General features: G+C 44.5%; 1 protein-coding gene across 1 annotated transcript in view; it reads right to left on the reverse strand.

The window, feature by feature from the left end:
* Nucleotides 1-22963, reverse strand: part of LOC139229982 (probable E3 SUMO-protein ligase RNF212) — a 140274-nt gene that overhangs the window by 87545 nt on the left and 29766 nt on the right. Inside the window, exons 4-6 of the mRNA XM_070861684.1 lie at nt 19993-20067; nt 19855-19911; nt 7309-7367 (exon numbers count right to left, since the gene is read on the reverse strand). Coding sequence (XP_070717785.1) covers nt 7309-7367; nt 19855-19911; nt 19993-20067 — 191 coding nt within the window. The remainder of the gene's footprint in view (nt 1-7308; nt 7368-19854; nt 19912-19992; nt 20068-22963) is intronic.

Here is a 22963-nt window from a genome sequence, read left to right on the forward strand (position 1 = left end):
GGGGGGGGGGGGGGGGGCGGGAAGGAAGCCGTTCCAGATGGCCGGCGGGCGGGAGGGAGGGAAGGAGGGAACCGACCGCCGACCGAACCGGGGACGGGGGGGGAGGAAGCCGTTCCAGATGGCGGGAGGGAGGGAACCGACCGACCGACCGAACGCAGGGCTGGGGGGGGGGGAAGGAAGCCATTCCAGATGGCGGGCGGGAGGGAACCAACCGACCGAACGCAGGGGAGGAAGCCGTTCCAGACGGCGGGGAGGGACCGAACGCGGGAGGGGGGGGGGAGGGAGGGAAGGAGACAGAAGGCTGCAGGAAGCCTCAGAAATTGAGGAGCCATTTCCCGACGGCAAAAGGGGGAGGTCGTCGGGAAACGGCTGCCTCAACTTTCTGAGGCTTCCTGCAGCCTTCTCAGTGCTGATGTGCTGATGGCAATGTGATTTTATTAAAAAATGTTCAAAAACTAAACAGCTACAAAGAACTACAAAAATGGCCGCGTGCCAATGTTTCCTTCACACTGCGCGTGCGCGAACGCTCCAACGCGCACGCGCAGCGTTGCCGGCAGGAAAAAAACTAATTTAAATAGTACCCGCCCCCTCCCACTTACAAAATCGGCGCGAGTATAGGCTCCGCCCCCCCTGGGCGCCGTGCCAAACATACAAGGAGCTGCAGGGCGCTCCAGAATCGCGCGTTTTTTCCCGGCGCCGTTTTAGGCATGAAAAACGGAAGCCCAGCTCAGAGGGGCGCCCGTTTTTTATCGTGTGGAAACTTGGGCCCCATATTCCTTGCAAGTTTATTCTCATACTCTATTTTTCCTTTCTTAATCAATCTCTTGATCCTTTTTTGCTGAACTCTAAACTGCTCCAAATCCTCAGGCTTGCTACTTTTTCTGGCAACTTTGTATAACTCCTCTTTGGATCTAATACTATCCTTAATTTCTTTTGTTAGCCATGGTTAGGCCACTTTTCCTTTTGTGTTTTTACGCCAGAAAGGAATGCATAACTGGTGCAATTCATGCATTTGTTCCTTAAATATTAGCCATTGTCTATCCATTGTCATGCCTTTTAATGAATCTTCCCAATCTATCATAGCCAGTTCATTCCTCATACCTTCGTAGTTTCCTCTGTTTAGATTTAGGACCCTAGTTTCGGATTGGACGACTTCACTTTCCATCTTAATAAAGAATTCAATCATTTTATGGTCACTCTTCCCTAAAGGACCCCACATAACAAGACTGTTAATTAACCCCTTCTCATTACACAATACCCAATCTAGGATAGCCTGTTCCCTAGAAGGCTCTTCAGCATACTGGTCTAAAAAAAAATCTCGTACACACTCCAGGAATTCATCTGCCACAGTATTATTATTAATTTGGTTTGGCCAGTCTATATGTAGATTAAAGTCACCTACGATTACTGTAGTATCCTTGCTACATGCATATTTTGTCTTTTTAACATTATTAGACAACTTAACATTTTTTGTACTATAGCCCTATTTGTCTTATCGCTATTTTTTCTTCCCTGGACCCTATTTGTTAGTGCACTCTTTTGTTTGTATGCTCTGTCTCTTCCTGACATAATCTGGTTATCCTTACCACAATCACTTTCCTGCATTGTTTCCTTTTCTTTTCTCTTTAGCATTCTAGATTGCTCTCTACTGCGACCGTCCTCCGTACCCACCCACCCCCCCCCACTTATTTAGTTTAAAGCCCTGGATGAATGCCAAAGGAGAGGTGACAGAGGCAATGCTTGACATCAGGGTAGCATTCAACTGAGGAAGGAAGGCCCGAACATCTCTGGAGAGATGGAGGCCCGAACGTGAGGGCCGCTGTTCCCACTTAACCGCGGAGCCCATGGTGAGCACATGGTGTGCACAATGCCTATGGCCACTCTGTCAACTATTTACAATCTATATTAATGACTTGGATGAAGGGACCGAGTGTAATGTAACCAGGTTTGCTGATGACACAAAGGGAAAGCAAATCGTGAGGAGGACACAAAAAATCTACAAAGTGATATAGACAGGCTAAGGGAGTGGGTAAACATTTGGCAGATGGAATATAATGTCGGAAAATGTGAGGCAGAAAAAATAGAAAAGCAGATTTTAATTTAAATGGAGAAAAATTGCAAAGTGCTTCAGTACAGAGGGACCGGGGGGTCCTTGTGCATAAAACACAAAAAGTTAGTATGCGGGTACAGCATGTAATCAGGAAGGTAAATGGAATGTTGGCCTTTATTGCAAGGGGGATGGAGTATAAAAGCAGAGAAGTCCTGCTACAACTGTACAGGGTATTGGTGAGGCCACACCTGGAGTACGGCATACAGTTTTGGTCTCCGTATTTAAGGAAGGATGGACTTGTATTGGAGACTGTTCAGATATGGCTCACTATGTTGATTCCAGAGATGAAGGGGTTGACTTATGAAGATAGGTTGAGTAGGTTAGGCCTAATACTTATTGGAGTTCAGAAGAATGAGAGGTGATCTTATCGAAACATAAGATAATGAGAGGGCTCGACAAGATTGATGCAGAGAGTATATTTCCACTCATGGGGGAAACTAAAACTAGGGGGCATAGTCTCAAAATAAAGGGCTGCCCATTTAAAACTGAGATGAGGAGGAATTTTTTCTCTCAGAAGATTGTAAATCTGTGCAATTCTTTGACCCAGAGAGCTATGGAGGCTGGGTCATTGAATATATTTAAGGTGGAAATAGACAGATTTTAGAGCGATAAGGGAATAAAGGGTTATGGGGAGTGGGCAGGGAAGTGGAACTAAGTCCATGATTAGATATGCCATGATCTTATTAAATAGCGGAGCAGGCTCAAGGGGTCCTCCTGCTCCTATTTCTTGTGTTCTTGTGACTTCTCCTCCTTCTAAGGTGGACCTCTGGCCATACCAATGCCTGCCCTCAGTCAGGAGCTAATACCTGGGACCGTGAAGCATCACCTCAAATCTCTCACCCCCACTTTCTACGTTTCGGATCTCTCACCATCTCACTGCGCAGCGCCGAGCTTACAGCTCGCATCCTACCATAGGCAACTAGGCCCAAACAGTAGTGCCTGGTCTCATCATCTTGGACCCCCTTGCCACTGGACCAAGATCTTGCTTAACTAAGCCTGTATAGAAGCCACTGTGCAGCGGCCACCCCATGTTAAAAGAACTCGCGCACAGGCATCTTCCACTCTTCAAAATGAAGTTCGGGACCTGGAATGTCAGGACCCTCAAGGATGATGATGAATCGACTGAGTATGGCACTAAGGTGCCTGATGAAACTGAAGTCTATGGGAGTCAAAAATTAAATACTCCAACAGCTGGAGCCATACCTGACTCAAAAAAAGTATTTAAAAAAAATATGGTTTTAGTTGTCAGAGGCAAATCATCACAACCATAGCACTTCACTGCTGGAGTCCCTCAGTCCAACCATCTTCAACTACTTCATTAATAAACCTCCCTCCATCATAAAGTCAGAAGTGGATCTGCTTGTTCCTGATTCCACACTGTTCAGTTCCATTCACAATTCCTCCGGTAATGATTTAGAGTATTGGGTTGTATTAAGAGAACCATTCAAAGGACAACATTCTTTCATTTATACAGGGCCTTCATTAGACCGCATCTAGAGTACTGTGCCCAGTTTTGGTCTTGGAAAAGGTGAATGCAGAAAGCTACAAGAATGATTCCCAGCTTAAAGAACCTTAGTTACTCAGCTAGGCTTAAAGAACTGGGTCTATTTACATTAGAGCAGTGTAGACTTAGAAGAGACCTGATAGAGATATATAAAATAAAGGGTTGGATTGAAACCTATTAATAGATTATTTCAGTTTGACAGATTGGGAAGGACCAGGGGACATGTGTTTAAACTATGCAGGAGTAGGAATAGATGGTAGACAGTTTTTCTTTTCCTAGAGCCTCACGAATGCGTTGCCGGCTTGTGGCTTATGCGGTGTGTGGTGACTCTCTGCACGCCTTCAAAAGGGAGCTGGATTAGTTCTTTGCCAGGGCAGGAATCACATCATTTAAAAGGTAAGTGGTTTAACCATTAACATACACATAGCAGCCTGTGTCCTAACTCGCACCAAGTCCCGAACAGCCATCACCCCTGTGCTGGTTGACCTACATTGGTTCCCATTTAAGCAATGCTTCGATTTCAAAATTCTCATCCTTGTTTACAAATCCCTCCATGGCCTCACCCCTCCCTATCTCTGTAATCTCTTTCAGTCTCACAACCACAAGAGATGTCTGCACTCCTCAAGTTCTGCCCTCTTGAGCATCCCTGATTATAACTGATCAACCATCGGTGGCCGTGCCTTCAGCTGCCCGGGCTCTTAGCTCTGGAACTCCCTCCCTAAACCTCTCCACCTCTCTACCTCTCTTTCCTCCTTTAAGACGCTCCTTAAAACCTTCCTCTTTTTGGTCATCTGCCGTAATTTCTTCTTATGTGGCTCGGTGTCAAATTTATTTGTTTTGTCTTATAACACTGCTGTGAAGCACCTTGGGATGTTTTACTATGTTAAAGACGCTATATAAATAAAAGTTGTTGTTGTGATCTCTTGCACTGCTTTAGATCACCTGAGGGGGGTCAGAGGGGAATTTTCCACATTTCTTTTTCCCTTATTGACCCTGAGATTTTTTTCTGGGTTTTAATTGCCTCCCCCAGAAGATTATATAACTGTTGGTTGGGGTTTGTGGGGGCAGTGGTAGGAAGTGTCTATTCGTTATGCTCCAGGCATCATGAGTGTAGGGCAGGCTTGTTGGATCAGCAGGTCTTTTCCCGTCTGTCATTTTTGTATGTTTGTACAAAATTGAGGTATAGAGGTGATGCCAAACCTATACACATTATTGGTTAAGTTGCAGTTAGAATATTGGCGTAAATTTACATTTTCATTGCCTGCCTAAATCTGGCGGAGCAGATTGGCTGCCTTTTATAGAACCTTCCTGCTTTTTATTCCATTGAGAGTTGTTAGAACTTGGAATGCCTCCCAGAAACAGTGGCGGCAGTAGAATGCTTAATAGCTTTTTAAAAAGTGCATAGCTATTTGAAAAATAAATATATAAAGGGGTACATGAATTGACCAGGAGAATGGGACTACACGTATAGCTCTTTCAGAAAGCCAGCACAGGCACGATGGGCTGAATTCTGTGCTGTAAAAGTCTGTGGTCCTACGATTTTCACTCACATCTGCGAAGGCATACACAGAACCATACAAACATCAAGAAAATATAGTTGAAATGAGTGGTCAGTTGGAAGGTGTGTCTTGGGAGCCAGAATTCTAACTTTTGTCCCTTTTCTATAATTTTAGGTTTAAAACGCAAGGCTGTCTGCATTACTAGTGGCCTACAACAAGATAGTACCGCACACCACACCAATAATTGCAAGCACCAAAACAAACAACAACAACTTGTATTTATATAGCACCTTTAAAGTAGTGAAACGTCCCAAGGTGCTTCACAGGAGTATTATGCGATAAAAATTTGACACCGAGCCGCATAAGTAGAAATTAGCGCAGGCTTGGTCAAAGATGTATGTTTTAAACACCGTCTTGAAGAAGGAATAAGAAGTAGAGAGGCAGAGAGGTTTAGGCAGAGTGTTCCAGTGCTTGGGGCCTAAGCAACAGAAGGCATGGCCACGAATGGTTAAGTGATTATAATCAGGGATGCTCAGGAGGATAGAATTAGAGGAGCACCGACATCTCAGGGGGGTTGTGGGGCTGGAGGAAATTACAGAGATAGGGAAGGGCGAGGCCATAGAGGGATTTGAAAATAAGGATGAGAATTTTGAAATCAAGGCGTTGCTTAACCGGGCCTGGGGGTCCTTGTGCATGAATCCCAAAAAGTTAGTTTGCAGGTGCAGCAGGTAATCAGGAAGGCGAATGGAATGTTGGCCTTCATTGCAAGAGGGATGGAGTACAAAAGCAGGTACGTCCTGCTGCAACTGTACAGGGTATTGGTGAGGCCGCACCTGCAGTACTGCATGCCGTTTTGGTCACCTTACTTAAGGAAGAATATACTGGCTTTGGAGGGGGTACAGAGACGATTCACTAGGCTGATTTCGGAGATGAGGGGTTTACCTTATGATGATAGATTGAGTAGACTGGGTCTTTACTCGTTGGAGTTCAGAAGGATGAGGGGTGATCTTATAGAAACATTTAACATAATGAAAGGGATAGACAAGATAGAGGCAGAGAGGTTGTTTCCACTGTTCGGGGAGACTAGAACGAGGGGGCACAGCCTCAAAATACAGAGGAGCCAATTTAAAACCGAGTTGAGAAGGAATTTCTTCTCCCAGAGGGTTGTGAATCTGTGGAATTCTCTACCCAAGGAAACAGTTGAGGCTAGCTCATTGAATGTATTCAAATCACAGATAGATAGATTTTTAACCAATAAGGGAATTAAGGGTTATGGGGAGCGGGCGGGTAAGTGGAGCTGAGTCCACGGCCAGATCAGCCATGATCTTGTTGAATGGCGGAGCAGGCTCGAGGGGCTAGATGGCCTATTCCTGTTCCTAATTCTTATGTTCTTATGTTCTTATGTAAGCCAATGTAGGTCAGTGAGCACAGGGGTGATGGGTGAACGGGACTTGGTGCGAGTTAGGACAGGGGCAGCCGGTGTTTGGATCACCTCTAGTTTACGTAGGGTAGAATGTGGGAGGCCAGCCACGAGTATGTTGGAATAGTCAAGTCTAGAGGTAACAGGCATAGATGAGGGCATCAGCAGCGGATGAGCTGAGGTAAGGGCGGAGATGGGCGATGTTACGGAGGTGGAAATAGGCGGTCTTAGTTATGTTGCGGGTAAAAGCTCAGTTCAGGGTCAAATATGACACCAAGGTTGCGAACAGTCTGGTTCAGCCTCAGACAGAAGTTGGGAGAGAGGGAGAGAGCCAGTGTCCAGCGGACGGAGTTAGTGGCGGGGACCGAAAACAATGGCTTCGCTCTTCCAAATATTCCATAGGAGAAAATTTCTGCTCATCCAGAACTGGATGTCGGAAAAGCACTCTGACAATTTAGACCATGGACCGTGGAAAACAGCTACGCATATCCGAGAGAATAAACGTAATGAGCTATGACCAAGTGAGTCACATTGTATAGGTGAGGAGGAGCAAGTGGTGATGTCAGAGGAGCAAAAGCGACCTGCTAGAAATGTCATGTGGCTTCCATCAACTTTGGGAAATGTTGCAGTGGGATAACATTGGGCAGTCGTGTCATGTTGTCTGTGCATCAGGCACCTATATGACATATGTAATAAGTGTTGTAAACTCTGGTTAAAAACTCCTAAAAATGCTTTTAATTGCAAAATATAGCAACAAAGACAAAGAACTTCTTACCGTTGCACTTGTTCTTTTCTCTGTGTGATATGTTGTATATATACTTTCAATTTTGCATGCTGAAGTTATAAAAGGAATAGATATGTTATCAATCATATTGCTGATAAAGGAGATGTAATCACTAATAATTTAAATCAATTTCTATCTTCCCAGGGATGAGAATACAAGAGCAGTTGGGGTTACAGATCTCGGAGTAGAAATTGGCGTCTTTAGTGCCTCCCGTTATCGCCTCTGGCTGGTTGATAACGGGACACCAAGCACTTACTGATGAGATGATCGACTCCCGCTAAATTCGCTGGGAGGGATGCGATGGCAGTAGGACATTGCGTCCCGATCTCCTTCGCCCGGAGATCGTGACGTTAGCGGTGTGCGCATCACCCCAGTAGCGCCCCGGACCTGAACTTAAGTTCCGTTCAAGTTCCGTCTCCTGCAGCATCGCCGGGCGAAAACACCGGCAGCTGCAGGAGGCGTTCATCAGGAGCCCAGGCACTTCGGGGGCGATACTTAAAGGCGAGGTGGCCGAGGTTAGGAAAAAAATGCAAAAATGCTGTTTCTCTCTTTTTTAGATTCATCTTCGTCACCGATTGATCAGCCCAGCACTCTGCTGCAGTGCATCGGACTGATTGGGCCGGATCGCGGCTGTCATCGGGGACCAGGTAAGTGCTTCCCTTGCAGAGCCTGCAACAATGGTCCTTCCATTTTAGGGGCGAAGGAGCCTCTGAACGCAAGAGCGTTATACGGCCCATTGCACAAGTACCGACCTGCCTGCATCCTGTTGCGCTCCTAATTTGCAGTCCATGTGATGAAGGTACTCCCATAGTGCTGTTAGGGAGGGAGTTCCAGGATTTTGACCCAGCGACAATGAAGGAACACCAATATATTTCCAAGTCAGGATGGTTTATGACTTGGAGGGGAATTTGGAGGTGATGGCATTCCCATGCGCCTGCTGTAATTGTCCTATTGGTGATAGAGGTCACGGGTTTGGGAGATGCTGTCGAAGAAGACTTGGCGAATTTCTGCAGTGAATCTTACAGATGCTACACACTGCAGCCACGGTATGCCGGTGGTGGAGGGTGTGAATGCTTAAGGTGGTGGAATGGGTGCCAATCAAGTGGGCTACTTTACCCTGGTTGGTGTCGAGCTTCTTCGGTGTTGTTGGAGCTGCATTCATCCGGGCAAGTGGAGAGTATTCCATCACACTCCAGACCTGTGCTTTGTAGATATTGGAAAGGCTGTTGGATGTCAGGAGGTGAGTCACTTGCCACAGAATACCCAGCCTCTGACCTGCTCTTGTGGCCAGAGTATGTGGCTGGTCCAGTTAAGTTTCTGGTACATGGTGACCCCCAGGATGTTGATGCTGGGGGACTCAGCGATGGTAATGCGGTTGAATGTCAAGCGGCGGTGGTTAGACGCTAACTTGTTGAAGATAGTCATTGCCTGCCACTTGTGTGGCACGAATGTTACTTGCCACTTATCAGCCCAAGCCTGAATGCCGTCCAGGTCTTGTTGCATGCAGCACGGACTGCTTCATTATCTGAGGAATTGCGAATGGAACTGAACACTGTGCAATCATCAGCGAACATCCAGACTTCTGACCTTATGATTGAGGGAAGGTCATTGATGAAGTAGCTGAAGATGGTTTGGCCTCGGACACTGCTCTGAGGAACTCCTGCAGCGATGTCCAGAAGCTGAGGTGATTGACCTCCAACAATCACAACCATCTTCCTTTGTGCTAAGTATGACTCCAGCCAGTAGAGTTTTCCTCCTCATTCCCATTGACTTCAATTTTACTAAGGCTTTTTGTGTCACACTCGGTCAAATGCTGCCTTGATATCAAGGGCTGTCACTCTCAGCTCACCTCTGGAATTCAGCTCTTTTATCCATGTTTGGACCATAGTTGTAATGAGGTCTGGAGCCCAGTGGTCCTGGCAGAAAGCAAACTGAGCATCGGTGTTTGTTATTGTTGAGCTATTGGTGAGTAAGTGTCGCTTGATAGCACTGTTGACAATACCTTCCATCACTTTCCTGATGATTGAGAGTGGACTGATGGGGTGGTAATTAGCTGGATTGGATCTGTCCTGCTTTTTGTGTACAGGAAATACCTGGGCAGTTTCCACAGTTTCGGGTAGCTACCAGCTGTACAGGAACAGCTTGGCTAGAGGCTCAACCAGTTCTGGAGCACAAGTCTTTAGTCCGACAGCCGGGATGTTGTCGAGGCCCATGTCCTTTGCTGTATCAAGTGTGCTTAGCCATTTCTGGATATCATGTGAAGTGATTCATGCTTCTGTGATGGTGGGGACCTCAGGAGGAGGCCGATATGGATCATCCCCTCAGGACCTCTGGCTGAAGATGGTTGCAAACGCTTCAGCTTTGTCTTTTGCACTTGCATGCTGGGCTCCACCATCATTGAGGATGGGGATATTCATGGAGCCTTATCCTCCTGTTAGTTGTTTAATTGTCCACCACCATTCATAACTGGATGTGGCAAGACTGCAGAGCTTTGATCTGATCCATTGGTTGTTGCATCGCTTTGCTCTGTCTATATCATGTTGTTTCCACTGTTTAATATGTATGTAGTCCTGTGTTGCAGCACCCTCAGATTGGCACCTAATTTTTAGGTACACTTTGTGTTGCTCCTGGACTCTTCTGCACTCTACATTGAACCAGGGTTGCTCCCCTGGCTTGATGGTAATGGTAGAGTGAGGGATATGATGGGCCATGAGGTTACAGATTGTGGTGGAATGCAATTCTGCTGCTGCTGATGGCCCACAGCACCTCATGGGTGCCCACTTTTGAGTTGCTAGATCTGTTCTGAATCTTTCCCATTTAGCATGATGGTGGTGCCACTCAACATGATGGAGGGTGTCCTCAGTGTGAAGGATTTCATCACCACAAGAACTGTGCGATGGTCACTGCTCCCACTAGTGTTATGGACAGATGCATTTGCGACAGGTAGATTGGTGAGGACGAGGTCAAGTAGGCTTTTCCCTTGTGTTGGTTCTCTCACCACCTGCCACAGGCCCAGTCTGGCAGCTATGTCCTTCAGGACTCAGCCAGCTCGGTCAGTAGTGGTGCTACCGAGCCACTCTTGGTGATAGACATTGAAGTCTGCCACCCAGAGTACATTCTGTGCCCTTATTACCCTCAGTTCTTCTTCCAAGTGGTGCTCAACATGGAGGTCCACTGATTCATCAGCTGACGTAAGGTGGTAGGTGATAATCAGCAGGAGGATTCCTAGCCCATGCTTGACCTGAAGCCATGAGACTTCATGAGGTCTGGAGTCAATGTTGTGGACTCCCAGGGCCACTCCTTCCCAACTGTATACCACCGTGCTGCCACCTCTGGTGGGTCTGTCCTGCCAATGGGACAGGACATACCCATGGATAGTGATGGAGGAGTCTGGGACATTGGCTGAAAGAAATGAATCTGTCAGTATGACTATGTCAGGCTGTTGCTTGACTAGTCTGTGAGACAGCTGTCTCAATTTTAGCACAAGTCCCCAGATGTTGATGAGGAGGACTTTGTGGGGTTGACCCTTCCTTGGATTTAACACTTTCCCTAATTTCCCTTGTTAGCCACGATTGAGCCACCTTCCCCGTTTTATTTTTACTCCAGACAGGGATATACAATTACTGAAGTTCATCCATGTGATCTTTAAATGTTTGCCATTGCTTATCCATCGACAACCCTTTAAGTATCATTCGCCAGTCTATCCGAGCCAATTCACATCTCATAATGTCGAAGTTTCCTTTCTTTAATTTCAGGATCCTGGTCTCTCAATTAACTGTGTCACTCTCCAAGTTAATGAAGAATTCTACCATATTATGGTCACTGTTCCCCAAGGGGCCCTGCACGACCAGATTGCTAATTAATCCTCTCTCGTTACACAAGGCCCAGTCTTGGATGGTGTGCTCTCTAGATGGTTCCTCAACATATTGGTCTAGAAAACCATCCTTTATACACTTCAGCAAATCCTCCTCCATAGTATTGCTACCAGTTTGGTTAGCCCAATCAATATGCAGATTAAAGTCATCCATGATAACTGCTATACCCTTATTGCACGTGTCCCTAATTTCCTGTTTAATGCCATTCCCAACCTTCCTACTACTGTTTGGTGGTCTGTACACAACTCCCACTCATTTTTTCTGCCCTTTGGTGTTTTGCAGCTCTACCCATGTAGATTCCACATCATCCACGCTAATGTCCTTCCTTACTATTGCGCTAATCTCCTCTTTAACCAGTAACTCTACCTCACCTCCTTTTCCTTCCTGTCTGTCCTTCCTGAATATTGAATATCCCTGGATGTTGAGTTCCCAGCCTTGGATACCTTGGAGCCATGTCTCCGTAATCCCAATTGCATCATATCCGTTAACAGCTATCTGCGCAGTTAATTCAACCACCTTATTAAGAATGCTCCTCGCATTGAAACTCAGAGCATTCAGGCTTATTTTTTTAACACTCTTTGTCCTTTTAGAATTATGTTGTAATGTGGCCCTTTTTGATTTTTGCCCTGGATTTCTCTGCCCTCCACTCTTGCTTTTCTCCTTCCCCCTTTTTACTTCCCTCTGCCTCCCTGCATAGACTCCCATCCCCCTGTCTTTTTAGTTTAAACCCTCCCCAACAGCACAAGCAAATACTCCACCTAGGACATTGGTTCCGGTCCTGCGCAGGTGCAGACCATCCGGTTTGTATCAGTCCCACCTCCCCCAGAACTGGTTCTAATGTCCCAGGAATTTGAATCCCTCCCTCGTGCACCATTCCTCAAGCCACGTATTCATCTTAACTATCCTGCAATTTCTACTCTGACTAGCATGTGGCAATCCTGAGATTAATACCTTTGAGGTCATACTTTTTAATTTAACTCCTAGCTCCCTAAATTCAACTTGTAGGTCCTCATCCCGCTTTTTACCTATATTGTTGGTACCTATATGCACCACGACAACTGGCTGTTCACCCTCCCTCTCCAGAATGCCCTGCAGCCGCTCCGAGACATCCTTGACCCTTGCATCAGGGAGGCAACATACCATCCTGGAGTCACGTTTGCGGCCGCAGAAACGCTTATCTATTCCCCTTACAATAGAATCCCCTACCACTATAGCTCTCCCACTCTTTTTCTTGCCCTCCTGTGCAGCAGAGCCACCCATGGTGCCATGAACTTGGATGCTCCTGCCTTCCCCTAATGAGTCATCTCCCTCAACAGTAGCCAAGGTGATATATCTGTTTTGGAGGGAGATGACCACAGGGACCCTTGTACTACTTTCCTTCCACTGCTCTTCCTGATGGTCACCCATTCCCTATCTGCCTGTGTAACCTTTACCTGCGGTGTGACCAACTCAATAAATGTGCTATTCACGACACCCTCAGCATCAGGACAGATTAGGAAAAGAGGAGGTGCAACGAGACCTGGGTGTCATGGTACATCAGTCATTGAAGGTTGGCATGCAGGTACAGCTGCGGTTAAGAAAGCAAATGGCATGTTGGCCTTCATAGCGAGTGGATTTGAGTACAGGGGCAGGGAGGTGTTACTACAGTTGTACAGGGCCTTGGTGAGGCCACACCTGGAGTATTGTATACAGTTTTGGTCTCCTAACTTGAGGAAGGACATTCTTGCTATTGAGGGAGTGCAGCGAAGGTTCACCAGACTGATTCCCGGGATGGCGGGACTGACATATCAAGAAAGACTGGATCAACTGGGCTTGTATTCACTGGAGTTCAGAAGAATAAGAGGGGATCTCATAGAAACGTTTAAAATTCTGACGGGTTTAGACAGGCTAGATGCAGAAGAATGTTCCCAATGTTGGGGAAGTCCAGAACCAGGGGTCACAGTCTAAGGATAAGGGGTAAGCCATTTCGGACCGAGATGAGGAGAAATGTCTTCACCCACAGAGTGGTGAACCTGTGGAATTCTCTACCACAGAAAGTTGTTGAGGCCAATTCACTAAATATATTCAAAAAGGAGTTAGATGTAGTCCTTACTACTAGGGGGATCAAGGGGTATGGCGAGAAAGCAGGAATGGGGTACTGGAGTTGCATGTTCAGCCATGAACTCATTGAATGGCGGGGCAGGCTCGAAGGGACGCATGGCCTACTCCTGCACCTATTTTCTATGTTTCTATGATTTCCCTTTCATAAAACCATGCTGACTCTGCTTGATTGAATTGTGCTTTTCTAAATGTCCCGCTACTGCTTTCTTAATAATGGACTCCAGCATTTTCCCAACGATAGATGTTAGGCTAACTGGTCTAATCTCCTGCTTTTTGTCTGCCTCCTTTTTTAAATAGGGACATTACATTTGCGGTTTTCCAATCCGCTGGGACTGCCCCAGAATCCAGGCAATTTTGGTAGATTACACATCCACTATTTCTGCAGCCACTTATTTTAAGAGCCTAGGATGTAAGCCATCAGGTCCAGGGGACTTGTCCGTCTTTAGTCGCATTATTTTACCGAATACTACTTCATTAGTGATAGTGATTGTATTAAATTCCTCCCTCCCTATAGCCCCTTGATTATCCATTAAATATTTGTTCAACATCTCTGCCATTTCTCTCTTCTCCATTATTAATTCCCCAGTCTCATCCTCTAGGGGACCAACATTTAATTTAGCCACTCTTTTTCTTTTTATGTACTTGTAGAAATTTTTACTATCTGTTTTTTATATTTCGTGGTAGTTTACTTTCATAATCTATCTACCCTCTCCTTATAATTTTTTTAGTCATTCTTTACTGGCTTTTAAAAGTTTCTCAATCCCCTGGCCTCCCACTAGTCTTGGCCACATTGTATGGCCTTGTTTTCAATTTGATACCTTCCCTTATTTCCTTCATTAGCCACGGATGGTTATCCCTTCTCTTATCGTTTTTCCTTCTCATTGGGATATAATTTTGTTGCGAGTTATGAAATATGTCCTTAAATGTCTGCCACTGCGCATCAACCGTCCCATACTTTAATCTATTTTCCCAGTCCACTTTAGCCAACTCTGCCCTCATACCTTTGTCTCTTTATTTAAGCTTGGGACACTGGTTTGAGAATCAACTTTTTCACTCTCCAACTGAATTTGAAATTCAACCATATTATGTCCCCTCGATCCTGCTCCGCCATTCTATAAGATTATGGCTGCTTTGATCTTGGCCTCAACTCCCACCCGCTTCCCATAACCCTTGACTCCCCAGCGGACATCTGTGCTCCAAGGGAGGGCTACAGTACCGTAGCTTTAAACCGTACCCTCTTCAAGCACACCTCCCTGCTGAAGTGCAGGATCGCTGAATTTATCCTTTAATGAGAAGATGGCATTTGACCTGTCTGAAGAGTTATAAAACGAGCTTGTGTGTAACGATCAAGATTATTCACTACTCGATTGCTATTCAAATGGTACTTAGAGACTCTTCCTGGAGCAACCGTAAGCATGAATAAATCAGCAATATCCAAAACCATTTCTTAAGATTATTTTAATCAACAGAACCTGTAGCTTGAGAAATGGTTTCATATTGAGATATCAATGGTAAACTGTACACTAATATTCCTAGTGGATCATTTACTTCTGAGCCAACGTAGAATAATAGAAGAATAATAACGAACACGAATAGTATTTCAATTTTCCCTCATAATACATTAAGTAATCTAGTGTCATATGAAAAATATGGAGTGATTCCTGCCAATGAACCGGAAGCTACCGAAGAAGCATTCTGCGCGTAACTGTCAAGTCCCAAATTTTAAAAATAATGTTCACCACAACAGACGCAGGATCTGAGAAGTGCTGAAGCACATCACTATTAGTGTTTCATTAATGTTAGAGATTCCCACTGTACCATCCCTACGTCATCATCATCATCATCATCATCATCATAGGTAGTCCCTCGGAATCGAGGAAGACTTGCTTCCACTCCTGAAGTGAGTTCTTTGGTGGTTGAACAGTCCAGTACGACAGCCACAGACTCTGTCACAGGTGGACTGTTATAGGAACCTGCGAATGCTTCTAGTCTCAGCTGTGACTCAGTGGGTAGCTAGAAATAGTGGATGCGTTGGTGCTCACCTAGAAATAGTGGATGCATTGGTGATCATTTTCCAACAGTCTATCGACTCTGAATCAGTTCCTATGGACTGGTGGGTAGCTAATGTAACACCACTTTTTAAAAAAGGAGGGAGAGAGAACATGGAAAATTATAGACCGGTTAGCCTGGCATCAGTAGTGGGGAAAATATTGGAATCAATTATTAAAGATGAAATAGCAGCACATTTGGAAAGCAGTGACAGGATCGGTCCAAGTCAGCATGGCTTTATGAAAGAGAAATCATGCTTGACAAATCTTCTGGAATTTTTTGAGGATGTAACTAGTAGAGTGGACAAGGGAGAACCAGTGGTTGTGGTGTATTTGGACTTTCAAAAGGCTTTTGACAAGGTCCCACACAAGAGATTGGTGTGCAAAATTAAAGCACATGGTATTGGGGATAATGTATTGACGTGATAGAGAACCGGTTGGCAGACAGGAAGCAGAGAGTCGGGATAAACGGGTCCTTTTCAGAATGGCAGGCAGTGAATGGTTGCACAGGGCTCAGTGCTGGGACCCCACCAATTTACAATATACATCAATGATTTAGATGAAGGAATTGAGAGTAATATCTCCAAGTTTGCAGATGACACTAAACTGGGTGGCGGAGTGAGCTGTGAGGAGGACGCTAAGGGGCTGCAGGGTGACTTAGACAGGTTACGTGAGTGGGCAAATGCATAGCAGATGCATTATAATGTGGATAAATGTGAGGTTATCCACTTTGATGGTAAAAACATGAAGGCAGAATATTATCTGAATGGCAGCAGATTAGGAAAAGGGGAGGTGCAACGAGACCTGGGTATCATGGTACATCAGTCATTGAAGGTTGGCATGCAGGTGCAGCAGGCGGTGAAGAAGGCAAATGGCATGTTGGCCTTCATAGTGAGAGGATTTGAGTATAGGCACAGCTGTATTGCGGCAGCTGTACAGGGCCTTTCTGAGGCTTCACCTGGAATATTGTGTTCAGTTTTGGTCTGCTAATCTGAGGAAGGATATTCTTGCTATTGAGGGAGTGCAGCAAAGGTTCATCAGACTGATGCCCGGGATGGCAGGACTGACACAGGAGGAGAGACTGGATCGACTGGGCCTGTATTCACTGGAGTTTAGAAGAATGAGAGGGGATCTCATAGAAACATATAAAATTCTGACGGGACTGGACAGATTAGATGCAGGAAGAACGTTCCCGATGTTGGGGGAGTCCAGAACCAGGGGTCACAGTCTAAGGATAAGGGGTAAGCCATTTAGGACCGAGATGAGGAGAAACTTCTTCACTCAGAGAGTTGTTAACCTGTGGAATTCTCTTCTGCAGAGAGTTGTTGATACTAGTTCGTTCGATATATTCAAAAGGGAGTTGGATATGGCCCTTACGGCTAAAGGGATCAAGAGGCATGGAGAGAAAGCAGGAAATGGGTACTGAGGTGAATGATCAGCCGTGATCTTATTGAATGGTGGTACAGGCTCGAAGCGCCGAATGGCCTACCCCTGCACCTATTTTCTATGTTTCTATGTTTCTATTCGCCTCTGAGTCAGAAGGTTGTGGGTTCAAATCCACTTAAGCACATAAATCTAGGCTGACACTCCTGTTCAGTGCTGAGGGAGTGCGGCACTGTCGGAGGTGTCGTCTTTTGGATGAGACGTCAAGCTAAGGCCCCGTCTGCCCTCTCAGGTGGACGTAAAAGATCCCATGGCACTATTTCGAAGCAGAGCAGGGGAGTTATCCCCAGTGTCTTGCCCAATATTTATCTCTCAATCAACATTAGAAAAACAGTTTTTCTGGTCACATTGCTGCTTGTGGGAGCTTGCTGTCCGCAAATTGGCTGCCGCGTTTACCACATGACAACAGCGACTACACTCCAAAAGTACTAAATTGGCTGTAAAGTGCTTTGAGACCTCCGGTGGTTAAAACATAGAAACATAGAAATTAGGTGCAGGAGCAGGCCATTCGACCCTTTGAGCTTGCACCGCCATTCAATAAGTTCACGCTGATCATTCAACCTCAGTACCCCTTTCCTGCTTTCTCTCTATACCCCCTGATCCATTTGGCGGTAAGGGCCATATCTAACTCTCTCTTGAATATATCTAACAAACTGGCTTCAACAACTTTCTACAGTGGAGAATTCCACAGGTTAACCACTCTCTGAGTGAAGAAGTTTCTCCTCATCTCGGTCCTAAATGGCTTACCCCTTACTCTTAGACCGTGACCCCTGGTTCTGGAACTCCCCAGCAATGGGAACATTCTTCCTGCCTCTAACCTATCCAATCCCGTCAGAATTTTATATGTTTCTATGAGATCCCCTCTCATTCTTCTAAACTCCAGTGGATACAAGCCCAGTTGATCCAGTCTCTCCTCATATGTCAGTCCTGCCATCCCAGGAATCAGTCTGGTGAACCTTTGCTGTACTCCCTCAATAGCAAGAATGTCCTTCCTCAGATTAGGAGACCAAAACTGAACAAATATTCCAGGTGTGGCCTCACCAAGGCCCTGTACAACTGCAGTCAGATCTCCCTGCTCCTATACTCAAATCCTCTCGCTATGAAGGCCAACATACCATTTGCCTTCTTCACCGCCTGCTGTACCTGCATGTCAACCTTCAATGACTGATGTACCATGACACCAGGTCTCATTGCACCTCCCCTTTTCCTAATCTGTCACCATTCAGATAATATTCTGTCTTCCTATTTTTGCCCCCAAAGTGGATAACCTCACATTTATCCACATTATACTGCATCTGCCATGCATTTGCCCACTCACCTCACCTGTCCAAGTCACCCTGCAGCCTCTTAGCATCCTCCTCACAATGAGCTCACACCGCCACCCAGCTTTGTGTCATCTGCAAACTTGGAGATATTACATTCAATTCCTTCATCTAAATCATTGATGTATATTGTAAATAGCTGGGGTCCCAGCACTGAACCCTGTGGCACCCCACTGGTCACTGCCTGCCATTCTGAAAAGGACCCATTTATTCTGACTCTCTGCTTCCTGTCTGTCAACCAGTTCTCTATCCACGTCAGTACATTACCCCCAATACCATGTGCTTTAATTTTGCACACCAATCTCTTGTGTGGGACCTTGTCAAAAGCCTTTTGAAAGTCCAAATACACCACATCCACTGGTTCTCCCTTGTCCACTCTACTAGTTACATCCTCAAAAAATTCTGGAAGATTTGTCAAGCATGATTGTGAAATGTAAGTCTTTTTTCTTTCTTTCTTTCTTTTCAATTTTCAAAATATTAACAAACCCACCTACCCTTAGCCAAAATAGATGGTGCGGGGGCCAAACTATCCCCCACCTGAAAACTTCTGATGCTGACCAAGCACAATTTAGTGCACAAACAAGTGGTTCATACCTGAATAAATTTTACAATTCACAAAATTAATAAATTAAACTGCAAATGAACAAGATTTTTTTGATCCACTTTTTTATTCCTCATTTTAGGAAGTCCAGCGACAACAAACAAAAGGAAACACTAGAACTGTGCTTGCGCAATGACTTCCGGTTTGTTGGTAGTAGTCGCGTCCATAAAAACACAGTCCACAAAGAGAAATGTTGCTCTGTGATCATTGTCATTATGAGGACCTTCACAACACTTTTCAATTGCCCACTCCCTTATCGCTCAAAAATCTGTCGATTTCCGCCTTAAATATATTCAATGACCCAGCCTCCACAGCTCTCTGGGGCAGAATAGAAAAGCAAATTATAATTTAAATGGAGAAAAATTGCAATGTGCTGCAGTACAGAGGGACCTGGGGTTCCTGGTGCATTGAACACAAAAAGTTAGTATGCAGGTACAGCAAGTAATCAGGAAGGCAAATGAAATGTTGGCCTTTATTGCAAGAGGGATAGAGTATAAAAGCAGATAAGTCCTGCTACAACTGTACAGGATATTGGTGAGGTCACACCTGGAGTACTGCGTACAGTTTTGGTCTCCTTATTTAAGGAAGGGTATACTTGCATTGGACGCTGTTCAGAGAAGGTTCACTAGGTTGATTCCGGAGATGAGGGGGTTGACTTATGAAGATAGGTTGAGTAGGTTGGGCCTATACTCATTGGAGTTCAAAAGATAATGAGGAGGCTTGACAAGGTGGATGTAGAGAGGATATTTCCACTCATAGAGGAAACTAAAACGAGGGGACATAGTCTTAGAATAAGGGGCCACCCATTTAAAACTGAAATGAGGAGAAATTTCTTTTCTCAGAGGGTTTTAAATCTATAGAATTCTCTGCCCCAGAGAGCTGTGGAGGCTGGATGATTGAATATATTTAAGGTGGAGATGGACAGATTTTTGAGTGATAAGGGAGTAAAGGGTTATGGGGAGCGGGCAGGGAAGTGGAGCTGAGTCCATGATCAGATCAGCCATGATCTTATTGAATGGCAGAGCAGACTCGAGGGGCCAAATGGCCTACTCCTACTCCCATTTCTTATGTTATGTTCTTATGAATACAAGCAGATTTATTTGAAATAACAATGGTTTCAGAGAAGTTTGATCAAGATTGCAAGTTACCTCCTCTATTTCATTTGCACTCAAATGTCTCCGATGCTTCTCCTGGAAATCCATAATCTAGGATAGTACAATTAGAAGCACAATAATGATTGCACATTCAAAAATGCTAGTTCCATCATAATTTTAGAAGTTAATTACCTGTACAAACTCCTTTAAATATCTCTCACAAACTTTCTCTGTCTGTGTAAAAAGTGCCTTGAGATCTGGATCCATCTGCACAAAAAATAACAGTGTATTATTTTACAAAAAAAGACACATTAAATGACTCTATTAAAGGAGTCCTTTAAGTACTGAGGAGAGAGAGGTGGCTGGAGTGAAGGATGAAACAGGTCAGCTTTAGGATGACGAGTCATGTCTCATGAGTCACAGGTTGGGGTCTGTGTCAGGCCACATTTCAGGTCATGGTTAGGGAAAGTGATCCATTTAAGGCCGCTGGGAGTGGGAGGGGATCTGGCCAAGCCTGCAAGCAGACACGGCAGTTCAGGCCAGGGCCAAAAAATTAGAGTCAGGCAGGTGGCCACAGCACAAATTGGGAGCTAGCATGACTATAAGATTAAGTGTTAAATGTAATTTGAATGTGGTAGCGAGACAATAGCTGGTGTGATGGAGATAGCATGGTGTGATACTTCCTGGCAATACAAGAAATACACATGTGCAAAACCTTTCATTTGTTTTTGAGAAGCTGTGTTACCTTTTGAGGATATTCCAAAAGGGCTTGATACAGTGAGCTTTTATTTCTGAGCCACTGAAAGAATTTTTTAAAGATGCATGTTCCTTATTATATTATGTCATATTTTCCTTAATTTTATCTGAAAATAACAAAAATGGAACAGTTTCTTTGAACAGTCCCTTATTTACTCGTGTTCACTGTGGTTATTCCTCCTGGTACATTGAAGAAAACAGCAACTATTGCACTTTACATCATCATTGTTATCTCATTTATATGTTACAGAAATCCACTCAATATGAATTTAGTGCTTTTCTGCAAGTTCACAGCCAAGGTAATTGGCTTGTTGCAAATTTAACAGATAAATGGCTAATAACCGGTGTATCATATTAGAAATTAATTTTATATATGTAAAGATCAATGTCTTGTTTATTTGTTTACACATAACTGTGATATATTCACAGAGCACAAGCACACACAGCTTCCTACATGGCAGGCAGCTCTCTCGAAAGCCTCCGGAATCTGCCTGGTTCTGTTTATTATTAACTCTGCAGTTGCAGTACACAATTCGTCCACATCCACAGTGTGGAGCTACAAACATTACAAGCTTGCAGACATTACACTTCTCCCTCCTTAATGAAGAAGTTATTATAACAAACATCATACATAACTTTCATTTTTTTACATAACACAAGATATAAACTTATTTTTTTTCCATATTTACAAATTTAATTTTATTACTTGTTTTCTGTTTCGAAGAGGATACCTTCGCTCTCGAACAGAACCTTCCAAACCTGGTGTCAATTTCACACTCATTCGAGGCTCATCCTGAGGAACGTTTTCCTCCACGGAATTTCCTTGATTTTCATTTGAACTCACTCTAACTTCAGGCTCTTTGTTTTCCTGACTCGGATTCAGACTTTCATTCTGATTCTCTCCTGGATTTGTTTCCAGTACATTGGATTTAGGATTTGCTACTGGTGAATCAAAACTATCTGATGAGTCAGAAATAATTGAATCTTTCACATGTTCAACTCCTTCCATGTCTGTAGGTAAAATATGATCAATATGAACAAACCTAACCTGTCCATTATCAAACATCTTTACCAAATATGTGCGAGGACCACATATCTTCACCACTCTTCCCAGTACCACTTTAACCATTTATAGTGATGGTTCTTCACTCTCACCTTCTGGTTTAATTTCACATTCTCTCTTTTACTCTACCTCTATCATGATTCTCTTTCTGTCTTAATTGTGTCTTCTACGGACTGTGCCAAATTTGGCTTTAACAACGAGAATCTGGTTCGTGGCTGTCGTTTGAGAAACAACTCTGCTGGTGTTCTACCAGTAGTTGTATGAGGAGTATTTCGATATGTAATCAAAAAATTAGCCCATTTGTGATCCAATGACAACTGTCGTTTCCTTGGATTTGGATCTAACATTTGTTTTATGAGGGCACGTTTTACAATTTGTATAGTGCGCTCTGCTGCACCATTCGAAGCAGGGTGGTATGGTGGAACCTTTGTATGTTTCACACCATTTTTGCTCATAAATTGTGCAAATTCTTCTGAATGAAATTGTGGTCCATTATCCGAAACAATTTCTTCAGGGAGGCCAAATGAAGAAAATAATTTTTGTAAAATGTCCAATGTTTTACTTGTTGTTATTTTCCACATTGGAAACACCTCAACCCACTTCGAATGGCTATCATTTCGAATGGTTGTCCTTCTAACTCAGCAAAATCAATATGTAGCCTTTGCCACACCCTGGGAGGCCATTTCCATGGCTGTAATGGTACTGGTGGTAGTTGCTTGCTTACCAATTGACATGTCGTTCACTGACTCATGATGTACTCTATATCTTTATCAAGACCTGGCCACCATAAACAACTGCGTGCAAAACTCTTTGTCAAGCACATTCCCAGGTGCTGGTCATGGAGGTCTCCTAAAATATGGACCTGAATTTATTTGGTATAACCATAGAAAACATAGAAACATAGAAAATAGGTGCAGGAGCAGGCCATTCAGCCCTTCTAGCCTGCACCGCCATTCAATGAGTTCATGGCTGAACATGAAACTTCAGTACCCCCTTCCTGCTTTCTCGCCATAACCCTTGATCCCCCGAGTAGTAAGGACTTCATCTAACTCCCTTTTGAATATATTTAGTGAATTGGCCTCAACTACTTTCTGTGGTAGAGAATTCCACAGGTTCACCACTCTCTGGGTGAAGAAGTTTCTCCTCATCTCGGTCCTAAATGGCTTACCCCTTATCCTCAGACTGTGACCCCTGGTTCTGGACTTCTCCAACATTGGGAACATTCTTTCTGCATCTAACCTGTCTAAACCCGTCAGAATTTTAAACGTTTCTATGAGGTCCCCTCTCATTCTTCTGAACTCCAGTGAATACAAGCCCAATTGATCCAATCTTTCTTGATAGGTC

This window comes from Pristiophorus japonicus, chromosome 2 (genome assembly GCF_044704955.1).
Source record: "Pristiophorus japonicus isolate sPriJap1 chromosome 2, sPriJap1.hap1, whole genome shotgun sequence".
In the NCBI taxonomy this organism is placed as follows: domain Eukaryota; kingdom Metazoa; phylum Chordata; class Chondrichthyes; family Pristiophoridae; genus Pristiophorus; species Pristiophorus japonicus.